The 14,442-nt window shown below is 34.1% G+C and overlaps 1 protein-coding gene across 1 annotated transcript in view; it reads right to left on the reverse strand.

The window, feature by feature from the left end:
• Positions 1–13,885, reverse strand: part of LOC142343028 (uncharacterized) — a 32,399-nt gene extending 18,514 nt beyond the window's left edge. The window contains exons 1-5 of the mRNA XM_075394713.1: positions 13,729–13,885; positions 7,359–7,449; positions 3,084–3,385; positions 2,688–2,697; positions 1,050–1,351 (exon numbers count right to left, since the gene is read on the reverse strand). Of these exons, the coding sequence (XP_075250828.1) occupies positions 1,050–1,351; positions 2,688–2,697; positions 3,084–3,385; positions 7,359–7,449; positions 13,729–13,807 (784 nt within the window). The 5' untranslated portion in view covers positions 13,808–13,885. The remainder of the gene's footprint in view (positions 1–1,049; positions 1,352–2,687; positions 2,698–3,083; positions 3,386–7,358; positions 7,450–13,728) is intronic.
• Between the last annotated feature and the right edge of the window lie 557 nt (positions 13,886–14,442).

Below are 14,442 nucleotides of genomic sequence, written 5' to 3' on the forward strand. Positions count from 1 at the left end.
ATATATGGCAGAATATGGCACAAATCGCAGCTTGATAGGAAACAAACTAAGACATCACTGAGGTTTGGCCATATTGTACAGAGAAGAAAATATCGCTATTAGCGCCAAAATGAAAAACCTATCAATGCAGTGACATCCGCCTTCGTTTATATAATCGTTCAGTTATAAGAAAACGTTTGGTTGTCCGCACGTGCACTGAGCTAATTATAAGTCATGTGAAGTACTTCTGATACAAAAAATGGTCGGATTATTCATTTGATGCAAATTGTATCAATTTTAGTTTTTTTAATCTGATTTGTGCTGATAAGTTGTTTTCTAAAGGAAACTTTTCCTATGGCAAATTTTTTCAAGGACCTGAAAAGTTGCACCAAATAACTTTTCAGAAAAATTTCTAGGGTTTTTTCTTGCCGAGATGCCATCAAGATTTTTCAAGAGGACTTGGTTTATTAATATCGTGATACGAATCTCCAGTTTTTGTCAAGACTGTTGCAACATGTTTTATATCTTGACAACGAGTATCAAGTTCCTTTTCACTGGATAGATTTCACAAGATTTATTTCACCGTAAGATTAGTGAAGTTGGCTGAAAATTAATTCTTGTTTATTATTTGCAAGGCCTTGATTGCCTTGTTGTCCTTTTTGAGACTTCCGTACCTTAATGTCGCTATAAGTGTAAAAATTGGAAGGACAATCTGAAAGAGAACATTTTCTTTTTTCTGTTTTTGAACAAAATAATGAGTGATTTGTCCTCAAGCTTGGCACAAATATCGCGTTCTTTTAAGCCGCTTTCAGTAGTTATATCCATTCCTTGGAATATATTCCATTCAAGCTATCGTTTACTGACTGAGCGTTTTGGGTCTGACTGCGAATAATGAATTGTGTGATAATTGGGTGCTCTTTACATAAGGTTGTCGTGAAAAGTTGCGGTTACATCGGCTTGTTTAGTCTCTTTTTTCCATCAAATTCATTGTAAAATTGGACCCCCTTTGACTCATTCAGTGTATACGGTATTTTAGAACCAAATTTGTCATATAAATTATTTTTTCTGACCTGGTTCAATGGCATCCACACAAACTAGATCGTCTCTGCACCAATGAAAGCTATACGGACTCGATTCCGATACATACATGGACTCGTAGAAAAACGTCTCCTGTAACACATCCGGAATTTCCAGAGTATTGGGGTTCACAGTTCCAATGCCACATGCTCCAAGTCTGTGTCTGTGCAGTGAGTAGGCTAATCTATGTGAGCATAGTGGTAGTGGTTTCACCGATTTTGGCACATCTCTCGATAGCTTCAAAAGGGCTACGTCATTTTTAATCAATTCCACAGTAGTTTTCGGATTTTCGTACCTGTCAAAAATATTATGGTTGAATATGAGCGCAACACAGGATTGACTTCGTGCAAAAACATTGAGAAATTGTCTGATGATTTAGAAAAATGAATGAAGAAATGATCTTTTTTCTTCAATCTTATAGAAAAGATTGAAGAAAATGAATTCTCTATTTTTCTGGTATGCTTCAGAAATTGGCAGGTAATTTTGACGCTGAAGGCTTTTCTTAAAACAGTTTTCAGTTACATCCCTTTAAAACTTATTGAGTCAAGGTTTTTTTGAATGCATTTGTAATTGTATGTGCATCAAAATGCATTAATCACTATTTGATTTAAGATTTTCTTTTTTCAATTCATTTATTACGTAATTATTTGGAATAAATAATTTTTTTAACAGGCGTGCAGTGCTGGAAAGACCAGTTTTGATCTCCGATTGTATTCGGGTGCCCTCTTTAAATTTTATTTTGAGAGTTTCAATAAACGAGAGATTGTTTTATCTTCAAATAAGACTCATGGAACATATATTATGCCTGTAGAGTGAAGCTCATTGTTTTTATGTTTCTAGCTCATTTTTTCTCAAATTTTTAATGATTACTTGAATTTTGCAAGCATTTGTTCCTTTTTGAAATGTTAAATTGTTTTATTGATTAAAGGTCGAAGATACGTTTTTACTGAAACCTTCAAATGTTTTCAGTTGATGCCCGATGATTTCAACTATTTTAAACACACGTTTTAAATAATATATAAAAAATAATTGATTTTCAGTCTCTGCAACTTTTTCAACGTTATATTTTGAAATTTTGTTGCACAGTATCATTAATATCTGGCGCCCTCTTCTCTTTAGTGGAACTAAAAATAATTTGCACAGCGGTTTTGTTTTAGCTAATGGCTTTTTTGACTTTGAATATAATTGATTGACAAATCAGTGAATACTTGAATAATACCGCAATGTTAACCTTATTTCGGTCAAACTGAGGCTTACACTGTTTAATTAAAAGTCGCATCTTCTTTTGAGTAATGCAAAAGCGGCCTTCTACTTTCACCAATAGTTCTATTAATTCGATACTACGAGTGGCTTTAAAGAAATTCGATACTACGAGTGGCTTTAAAGAAAGATGCCATCAAGATTTTTCAAGAGGACTTGGTTTATTAATATCGTGATACGAATCTCCAGTTTTTGTCAAGACTGTTGCAACATGTTTTATATCTTGACAACGAGTATCAAGTTCCTTTTCACTGGATAGATTTCACAAGATTTATTTCACCGTAAGATTAGTGAAGTTGGCTGAAAATTAATTCTTGTTTATTATTTGCAAGGCCTTGATTGCCTTGTTGTCCTTTTTGAGACTTCCGTACCTTAATGTCGCTATAAGTGTAAAAATTGGAAGGACAATCTGAAAGAGAACATTTTCTTTTTTCTGTTTTTGAACAAAATAATGAGTGATTTGTCCTCAAGCTTGGCACAAATATCGCGTTCTTTTAAGCCGCTTTCAGTAGTTATATCCATTCCTTGGAATATATTCCATTCAAGCTATCGTTTACTGACTGAGCGTTTTGGGTCTGACTGCGAATAATGAATTGTGTGATAATTGGGTGCTCTTTACATAAGGTTGTCGTGAAAAGTTGCGGTTACATCGGCTTGTTTAGTCTCTTTTTTCCATCAAATTCATTGTAAAATTGGACCCCCTTTGACTCATTCAGTGTATACGGTATTTTAGAACCAAATTTGTCATATAAATTATTTTTTCTGACCTGGTTCAATGGCATCCACACAAACTAGATCGTCTCTGCACCAATGAAAGCTATACGGACTCGATTCCGATACATACATGGACTCGTAGAAAAACGTCTCCTGTAACACATCCGGAATTTCCAGAGTATTGGGGTTCACAGTTCCAATGCCACATGCTCCAAGTCTGTGTCTGTGCAGTGAGTAGGCTAATCTATGTGAGCATAGTGGTAGTGGTTTCACCGATTTTGGCACATCTCTCGATAGCTTCAAAAGGGCTACGTCATTTTTAATCAATTCCACAGTAGTTTTCGGATTTTCGTACCTGTCAAAAATATTATGGTTGAATATGAGCGCAACACAGGATTGACTTCGTGCAAAAACATTGAGAAATTGTCTGATGATTTAGAAAAATGAATGAAGAAATGATCTTTTTTCTTCAATCTTATAGAAAAGATTGAAGAAAATGAATTCTCTATTTTTCTGGTATGCTTCAGAAATTGGCAGGTAATTTTGACGCTGAAGGCTTTTCTTAAAACAGTTTTCAGTTACATCCCTTTAAAACTTATTGAGTCAAGGTTTTTTTGAATGCATTTGTAATTGTATGTGCATCAAAATGCATCAATCACTATTTGATTTAAGATTTTCTTTTTTCAATTCATTTATTACGTAATTATTTGGAATAAATAATTTTTTTAACAGGCGTGCAGTGCTGGAAAGACCAGTTTTGATCTCCGATTGTATTCGGGTGCCCTCTTTAAATTTTATTTTGAGAGTTTCAATAAACGAGAGATTGTTTTATCTTCAAATAAGACTCATGGAACATATATTATGCCTGTAGAGTGAAGCTCATTGTTTTTATGTTTCTAGCTCATTTTTTCTCAAATTTTTAATGATTACTTGAATTTTGCAAGCATTTGTTCCTTTTTGAAATGTTAAATTGTTTTATTGATTAAAGGTCGAAGATACGTTTTTACTGAAACCTTCAAATGTTTTCAGTTGATGCCCGATGATTTCAACTATTTTAAACACACGTTTTAAATAATATATAAAAAATAATTGATTTTCAGTCTCTGCAACTTTTTCAACGTTATATTTTGAAATTTTGTTGCACAGTATCATTAATATCTGGCGCCCTCTTCTCTTTAGTGGAACTAAAAATAATTTGCACAGCGGTTTTGTTTTAGCTAATGGCTTTTTTGACTTTGAATATAATTGATTGACAAATCAGTGAATACTTGAATAATACCGCAATGTTAACCTTATTTCGGTCAAACTGAGGCTTACACTGTTTAATTAAAAGTCGCATCTTCTTTTGAGTAATGCAAAAGCGGCCTTCTGCTTTCACCAATAGTTCTATTAATTCGATACTACGAGTGGCTTTAAAGAAATTTTTGTGTTTTCGATTTTTGCCTGTTGTTGTGGTACTTTTTGGTTTTCTATCACAATATTACAAAACCTACAGATCCCATTGCTCTTGGAAAGATGTTCAATTGAACCTCTTTTCGTTTTCAGTAAAAAACTTATGTTTTTAATGGCTTCGAAAATTCACTTGCAAACTTTAATTGACTTTCAATTGTTGTCGGATCTGAATAAATACAGGTCTCAATGGTTTCATGTTGAGATAGACGGGAACTTCTTTTTTCTCTTCCTCTGAAATCTCATGATTTTTACAGTTGTTACTGTATTGGTTGTTTTTGTTTTTCTCATTCTATTTTTCAACTAGTAACTTAGTCTTATTCCTGAACGATTTCATCCGTCTTTTCTGAACAAAAGGCTAACTTCTAATAGTTTTATTTTTCAACCGACGTATTAATATCTTTGACCCTAATAGTTTTTATTAAAAAACTGAGAGCTTTCAGTTGTCTTCCCAAATTGTTGTCACCTTCAAAAGCCAACCATACTGATGTCCGAATGAGGCGTAGTTGGCCTTAAACAGTCTTTGCGTTATCTTATGCTTTTAATGGCTTCATAACATAAAGTTTTCGTAATTTTTGTGCTTTTTTGGGTGTTGTTTGTAATTTTGTCGTCCTGTAAATTATTGTAACTATAACTGGGATCTGCTGGCTTCAGAAAGGGTTACATGTGAAAGCATCTATTATTTTTCAGTTGAAAACTGATGATTGTTTTGATTTTTCAGTCAATTTCGTCAGAAAAATTTATTAGATTTCTGCACTTTGCCCCTTTCTGTTCTTCTTTTTCTCTCCAATTGTCACCTAGTATCGTTAATGACAGGTATAATCTGCTTTGTAGTAGAGTACAAATGATTTGTTTAGCTTAGGTTTCATCCAATGTTATTATGACATTATTGCAAAATGTTTTTTTGGAAATAATATGCTAAACTCTGTCTCTAATCAAAGATTGTTGTTGTTTCCTTTTTGTGTTTATCGTGTCTGTCTCGTGGAGTCAATATGAGAAGTTTTAAATGGTCCTCTATTGCAGTATTATTTAATTCATGCAGTAGATCAATTTTAAACCAACTTTTCTCACTCAAACTTTAAAAGTTTTCGAGCAGTATGTGAGTTTTTGCACGTTTGTTACCTCCTACTTATTCGGTGGACAATGGACAACTATGTCAAAATGCAGATAAGCGGGGTTGTAACATTATGTGCAAACGCATTTTACCGTGTATCCCTGCTTTCTTTTACTTTTGAAAGTCTTTTGAGGAAAGTACCCATGAGCTGCGCGAGAAATGCAGGAGCGGATTGTGATTTTCCATTTTCGCTAATCTGGCTGCGAGAATTTCGTTAGCGGCTTTTCAACTATTTTGAATACTTTCGCTCCTATCTTTATAGAAAAATATAAGCCTTGCTTGTACAAATAGGATCAAAATTCATATGGTAAAATTCTCTTGTTGAGAACGAGCTCTTAAATAACCCACTTCTTCTCAAAATTTCTCTGCTCTATTGGTGAAAATGTTCAGCAAATTTTACAGCTGAGATTAACCCAAACAACGAAATTACTAACCTTAATTGTAGAACTTGGTGTTTTTGAATAACTTTTGTGTTTCATGAAAGTTAGTGACAGTATCTCGTCACCATTTTTCATTTTGTCTAGTTTTTTTCATGATAAGAATTAGTTAATGAAATTGTTAACATAAGATAAGGAAAAAACAATGGTTTTGCTTGGGTCACCGATCAATAAACTTTCTCAGATTTATTTCTAGTTTATAGATTATTTCCAGTAAAAACACTAGGTCATATATGATTCTTAGTAGTATTACTAGGTCACATATGACTCTTACTAGTCATACGAGGTCACATCTGATTTGTTTGATTTCTTAGTTGTCAAACTGAGATCTTACGTGGGCTTTTGGAAATTACACAAAATAATGCAAAAAGTAATTTAGAGCCGAAAAATTGTATAGCTCTCAATTGCGGTAGAAATCGAAATTTTGTTGTGGAAATCGTTCAAGTTTATATATGGTTACATAATAAATTGACCAATTCAAAAGGTCCCGTACAATGTTGTCAGATTAATTATATTGCCCATGCAGTCTACGTTTGTTATTTTGGGTGCGCTAAAACAATCAAATTGGATTTTCTACGTATTTAGGAAAAATTTTAAAATTTAGACTCAAAAATTTTCCATATTTCTAATGAATGAGTATACAATTGAAGTACAAACTTCATATAAATGAAATAACTGTTACATTTCAGTCGCTTTTGGTGGTTCACAAAGTAATACCGGGGAATCACGAGTGATACCTTTTCGATACAACAGAAAACGTAAATTGAAGGAAAGAGATGTATAACTTTGGTAATCATACTAGGATCATATATTATACGAAGTCTTCGGTTTAATACTAGGATTAAACAAACAAATGAAATATGGACAGCATGAAATCATATATGATCCTTGTATGAACTCAAAGAAACTTCAACCCGGGTCGTCACTGGTATCCATGGATGAACAAAACAAATGTTCATGTTTTTGAGCATGTAGTTAGCCCAAAATTTTGTTGCCCGAATTTAATTAGTATTTACGTGAGACCCAATTCAAATAATTTATTGTTCTTGTGATAAGTGACATGGGTAAAGGCAAAACTGTTAATCCTTCTCTGAATCTATAGTTACTACTGCGTGGAACGTGTCTGAAATCAATCACCAATTCTGCTTTCTGTCACTCCGGTCTAATTGACACTATTGTAGTTATTGGATACTGCAACCCGGGCAATCAAACAATTTTAATAAAATGAGCCTTTTCCGATCATTTTCTAGCAGGGAGCATTGAATAGTTTTAATTATACAACAAGCTATTCAATCTCAATTCTGCAAGAATTTGTACAAGTGGCTTACCCCGGTGCTATGAATAAATGGTCCACAAATAGTATCCTTCTGAACCTCTTCTGGCCAGAGTAGTCTCCCACGTGAACAATTATGTCTCGTCCTTAAATAAATGTAAAATTATTTATGAATCTTCGTTGGATTGAACTCAGTTACGCTCATCAATTGGTATGATCAAAATGGACACATTTCTTGTGAGAGGCCAGAAACAAATCTGAGGGGAAATACATATGATTTAGTTCAAGGATTTAGAAGTAAAACCAAAAACTGATTTCAAAATTTGTAAGTTTGTCTCTGTTTTTCTGCAGTGTGTAAATTGAATAAGTACTCAATTACTCTACTGGGATAATATTCCGTGTGATCACGGCAAGTGTTTTTCAGAATAGCTGTGAATGCGATGAATGTATTTGAAAAAATTGGCAAACACTCTAAACGGCGGGAGACTTAGACTTAAAATCCCCACATTTTAGAGAAGATTGTGCAATCACACTGTTTGATTTTGTGGTGATATTATTGCATAGTTGAGCTGCTTAGAAGAGGGAGTTAAGATCAGGAACAAAATGATAAACAGCAGTGAATACAGTGAAAATCAATACTCGTCAAATTTACAATCAAAGCTGAATAAAATTTTTTTCAGATGATTACAAATTTGCTTACTCGAGAATATTTGGTTGAAAAAGTTTAATTTGATAAAAGAATAACCGATTGGAAATTTAAACGGCAAAAATCCGAGAAAATTGAGGAAATTGCATGAATTATGTAATTCATGCTCAATCTGCTCACAAAGTTTTTGTTGGTTCCTATTGGCGTTGAGATAACAAGGAAATGCTTTTTAAAGGCCTTGGATGTTCTGTCTCTTTGCAATCTTTTTGTGTTTTGAAGCTATTGGTTTTTCAAAAACACCCGTAACGAAAGTTTTCAACAGATAGGAATAATATTTTTTAATTCAACCCACCAGAAATTTTTCTTGCTATTGGTTTTCCACTCTCTTATAGAATGAAATTGAATACTACACTTAGTTCAAGTTCCTGGGATTCATCGCAAATTTCAACAGAATCGAAATCTGGATTCTTTTTTCTTATTTTTTTGCCACTCAAAGTAAGTGAATAAATCGCCAGATTTTTTTCACTTTCTGAAGAAAAAAAATGTTCTTTTTTTTAAAAAAAATATTGTATGCGTTGGGCAATCTTGCGTTTCAGAGAAAATTTCGGTAGAAACAAGTTTTTTTGGAGTGTTTGTAGCTATCCAAACACGTCTCCAGCTCACTGTCTCACTGTTCTCGTTTAACAGTGTTTTTTTGGAGAAAAAGTTTTGACTATGTGTATGTTATTAGTGTCTGATTCAAGCTCTGTAAAAGTTTAGTTCAATATTTGCTCATCTTTTGCTCAATTTGAAGACCACCATAGAAATCTAGAAGTCAAAATTAACAAAATTTTGTAAGCAGAAACTTTGAATCATATGCTGAAAAAAAGCCGTTAGTGCTGGCTTCATTTCAACTGATTGAAACGATATGGAAATATTTGCAAATATCCCCACTAGTCCCGTTTTTCACTTATCTGAGATACCTAAATGCTTGTCGTTTTTACTTAAAATTTGAATCAAATTTTTTTAATGGAGCATTGCGTTCGTGAGCAATGTGCAATACAGTCCATTACCTTCTTAACACATATTGGCTTAATTTTTCTATTGTTTCCCAGTCCTCGAAAACGCACTTCCGTAAACTGGTGATCTGTTTTTTTTTCCATTTTGAACATTGCTGCGGAGTTTTATTTGCTTGCTTTTTTGTTTTCAAAATTTTTAAGAGCTGATGTTTATTTCTTCAACTTGTCTTTGTTTCGTCATTTACGCATTTTGTGATTGAGTACTTTACCAAGCGCAGTAATTCGCTGCCTGAAATATGATTAGATGTTTTGTTTAATGGGGTACAAATTTTCGTTCATGCATGATTTTTCCCACCCTAATATTGACTGGTGCTTACCCAAATTACTAAAGCTGAAATCAATTGAGAATAATTGCGCTGAGGATTTTCCCTATCAGTTGACATTTAATTAATTTCTGTGGGGTTTCATTCAATAATTATCAATACTGAATCCAAATTCTCTTCAATCCAAATCCAATTGATTTAATTTGTTTGCCTGGAGGTTGGTGATAGAGCAAATCAGCGCTGAATTAGTCTAAAGACATTCTGTTTTTCTTGAGACCAGTTCTCTGTTCGTGTCACAATTTACACTGGCTAGTCTTGATTTTGGGTTAAATTTACTGCATGAAAAAGAATATGTTCAGCTTAACTCCCACCAACAAGTTTGCTTTGTATGCGATTCGAACTTCCGCGTGGGTAATTGTAACATTTAATTTGCTTAGCAAGCTATAAGCACTAAGCTAAACGGTTTTGTGCAAATTACTTACAACCTAGCTCAAGAACAAAGGGCATGTTTACTAATATAATAACTACCTGTTGTAAGCAATAAAAATATGATTTTATGCTATTCGAACTCAACTTCAGAGCGTGAGTAATTTTCAGACTACATAGAATAAATTTTGCCTGAGCGAATTCTATCACCTGAAAATTATCGTAATGATGAAAAAAACTGAACAGATGAGCTAATGATGTAAAAAAGGATCTTATAATATTCTGGAGATGCAACTTTGCATAACAGAATTCTGTTTTTACGCCTGAAATGTGCTGGTTATGTGCTGGAACGCTCTGAGACTCAACTAAACTAAACTGTTTTCTTAAGTATGTTTATCGGCCCTCACCCTCGACCAAAAAATTGATTATTATCTGGGAAAAGGCAGTCTATATTATGTTCTTATTTATATATCACCTTGAGTTTTGGAAAATTTAGTTCACTTCAAGGTAGGAAATAAAATCAGCGTTGGCTCCCAATGTTTTTCACCAATTGATGGGCCGTGTTTCTCAATTCATTGATAAATCGGTTACATAAAATTCAAAGTTCTGTCGATGCATCATAGTATGCTCATATATACAAAATCATGTCGGTAAATTAAGGTGGAGAAGAAACTACTACTAGTTTATTTTAATTTACCTAAATTTATCGACATTGTTTCGCATATATGAGTTTACTATGATTCATCGATAGGACTTTGTTGTTTTCCTAAAAAACCAGTGGAAAAAATGGTATAAACGACTAACGTTTAGATACTGGCGGTTAGGGATGCTAGCAAACATGGGTTAAGCGGAGTGGGGAGATAGGGTAGGGTTGGGATGACTGGACGAGATGGGGTCCAAATTGCCACGAGGAGGAGGGTGAATTGCGGTATTGGAGGAGAGAGGGCGACTAGAGGGGATGACTGAGGGGTGGAGGTGGAGAGTGACTGGTGGCAGAGGGTGTTCAAATTTTTAAGACTTTGAGCAGCGCTTCACAGCATGAAGTTGTCGAATCAAAACAGTTTTCGTGAGTCGCATACATAGCTACTAGTAAGGCGTAGGCTCTAAAAGAGCTGCCCAATCAATTAAAGCCCTTCAGGCGTTACCTGTTTACCCCGTGTTTGAATAAAAAAGTTGAAAAAATCAGACAAAAATTGGTCAAGTGAAAAATCGCATAAAAAGAACAAAGGACTACTATAATCATTGGGAACTTTGCTTGAGAATAATTAAAAATCAAATTTTGGCAGTAATTTATTCAAAACTCAATTTCAATCAAATGCGGATTTTATTTTTTTGAAATTGCGACCAATTTGTCCTAACTTTTATTTTGAGCTGAGGAAATATTGTTTGCTGCAGCAAGGTTGTTATAGCAAAAGCTGTTTCTCAAAGCTATCTGGGACAAGAAATAAGACAATTCCAATAAATTACACTGAGATAACACCAAAACTCAAGATACCCTAGGAACATTCTATACCAATTGCTCTAACCAGGTCTCCCAGTTTTCATATATTCCACAAAACAATTTTTTGATCGTTACTTTAAATTTTTTGAGTTAATGCTAGTTAAAACTACGTATTTTCTTTCAAAAAATCAAAGCTTATCTTATTTGCCCTTCTGCCATACGAACGAATTACACCATCTTGGTTTTGCGTTTTACTGTTATCTAGCTATCTTTTTTCGGTTTATTCAGTTCTCTCGTCAAATTTTTGTTTGAAAACTATGGTTTTCATTATCATATGTGCGACACGTTTGTCGCCGCATATTTCCATTATAATTTCGACAAAAAATATTTGGTATGAAATTAACGACGACTTAAAGACACCATGTTCAGTCAAATCTCACTGGATACATGATTTCCATTTTTCTCTTTGAATTTCTTCTTTACTTTCTGAAACCCTTCGGATACTATGATACAGTATTCATTAGGCGCTTTACTATTGGGATGAAATGAGTCAGTACTGATATACTATGAGACTGGGGCCCGTGTGCTTTTTTAAATACTAATTTTATGGAGCCAATCGTCTTTTTGTTAAACTGTATTTCTTTTTTCAACAGTAGGATTTGATTGATCTTCGTTCAATGATCAAATTTGCTGTTCACTATCGTTCTGACATGTTAATTTTGACAAACTTTTTGTTTTATTACTGCAATAAATTAGTGCGCTTTTGTCGGTTTTTTCTGTGTGAACATTTGTCCTAATAGAAGACTGAGTTGAGATCAAAACTATGCAAGAGCTATGGATAATTAGGTCATTTAGTTCAGGGCAAGAGTTCTCTGCTAAAAGGTTCAAGATCAGTATGTGATTTGGAACAGTTCAACAGTTTCATTATCCCGAACCCTGGATAGAATAAAAACATATTTAGTTGTTATTTTCTTCACTTTTGTAATGCTATATTATGCTAGTCCCATGAAGTTAGTCCTAACGCTTTTTAGTAGGCTAAAAAATCAATCCCAATTGTAAACATATGCATCAGTTTTGTTCAAACTCGCTATTGCAAAAAATGTTACTCCTGGGAGATTTTAAAATGCGTCAGTCTTTTATCATGCATAAGAAGACTCCCATGTTTTAGCAACCTTGCAAGTGGGACACTTGTGGTTTTGTGACACCCTGCTACAGATCTTCATAATAGGTCATTGTTTGGCAAAAAATTTGAGAAGGCGATCGGTATTTAGAGATCTACCGCTAATTTATGTATTTTGGGTGGCACATTATACCATATTTGACCCAAATTGGTCTAATCAGCGGTTGCATGAGTCACAAACCTCACTCTGGAAATTATTTGTTTTGAACATCTCAGATCAAATCTATAACCCTGAGGTTAAATTCTACAAATTTAAAGCTTCCAATTAAAGTTACAAACATGATTTTTAATATTTTAGGACTACAAGGTTCTATGCTTCATCATGCGAATGCAACAATATTTATATTGGACCATCAATTTTAGCTGTTATAAATGATGCTCGACTTTATTAATCACCCGGACTTTTGTCCGAACCAAACTTTGTCACTCAGGACATTTGCTCCACCTAAATTTGGCCGCTGCGCTGTGGACATTTCATTGAACCAAAAATTTAATCGGAGTTTCTCTAGACCAGAATTGGGCGCTGGACTTTTGCTCGACCAAAATTACTGCTGAGTAAAAATTGCGTCCAGCAAAAATTCGAATCATAAGTCAAGAAAACAACCTGCCATGGGTCTATTTTCCTCAGACTTGTGAATTGCAAAATTGGGTTGACCTATTGTCAAATTGTTGGCCCCGCAAATGTCTTTTCATAAGAATGCATTTTGTCTTTAAAATTTTACGTACAAATTTATTGTTATGAGGTAGTCAGCATGTTTGCTTCTTCATCTTTTTCAATTCTGAGGAACCGTTAATCTATCAAAAATCTGCCTTGTTTTCTTACAAAGTAATAATTCATAATTTTGGAAGGCAAAACAACTGAATAATGCCACCTTTTCAGCATGGCTTACGGGAAGCGGGTCATAACAATCAAGCTACTTAGTTTCATTCGATCAAGTAATGTGGCAGCATATTTCAGCTGCAATAACTGCTATATTTTAAGAAATGCAAAAATTCTTACGAATTATATAAGTTTCGCAACTGTGTTTCAAGTTTTACTGAAGTGGTGCCATGCTGTTTAATCTTGCTCTGTTGCTGCTTCAGTTTGTCAGCAACAAAAGCAAATAAATAATTTTGATTCCATATTTGCAAAAAAAGAGACTTAGGAGAAGACTTTTGCTCGACCCTTGAAAATACCCTGCTCGACCCAAAAAGCCTATGAATAGACCATACTTGACCCATGAAAAGACCACGCTCGGCCATAAAATCCTAAGAAGAGACTTTTGCGCGACCCTTGAAAAGACTTTTGCAATTTCGACTGTGCAATTTTGGTCAACATTGACCCCCTCTCCCCTACTAGGCTATTCGGGTCTTTTCATCAGTCTTGGTATGGACTAGGAAAATTTATTATTGTATTCAATAAGGAGCTTACGGTCTGGTTTCTCAACACAGTGAGCTGCTGTGATCACCCACCGCTCGTGAACAACTACCCCGCCACAAGCTAGTGTCATACTGCTCTGTGTAAATACAACAGCATAAAATCTAATGGCTTCCGAAGCAACGATTCCATTCAGAATTGTACTAATTTGGTATCTATTGAGAAAATTTATTCCCATTTCACCAAAAGTTTCGTCATTATCAGATTTGACAGATTTTTCAGTAGTTAAAAGGAAAAACAAATTTATTAAGTTCAGTTGAGTGAGAAAAAGTAATAACTTCATAGCTAGAAGAGAAAATAATAAACCAAAAGAGCATATAATTCAAAAGATGAAAGTCGGCGTGTTAGTTACTTAAATAGCACCTATGTTTAATTGTTCGCTACAGAACAGGTTGAAATATCTGAAGCTCTGCAACTATAAGTTCATCTCTTGTTTATTTGATATTGTGGCGATAAGTGATTTGGGTAAAGTCAAAAGAAAAATGCAAAAAGTCGTTTAACAAATTGATCTATTTCAAATGGGGTTTTCGCTTTTGATTAATTTCATGGGCAACCAAAAAATGTGTTTATAAGAAACCTGAAAATCGGAAACTATTTAAGAAACTAAAGGAAGGAACGGAAAACTTTCATCACTCGTGCTCACTAAAAAGACAAAGTTTTAGTAGACGAGCTCAAGGGAACGTTAATTAATTCATTAAAATATAAGGT

Source organism: Convolutriloba macropyga, chromosome 7, assembly GCF_964194025.1.
Source record: "Convolutriloba macropyga chromosome 7, txConMacr16.3, whole genome shotgun sequence".
NCBI classification, from domain to species: Eukaryota; Metazoa; Xenacoelomorpha; order Acoela; family Convolutidae; genus Convolutriloba; species Convolutriloba macropyga.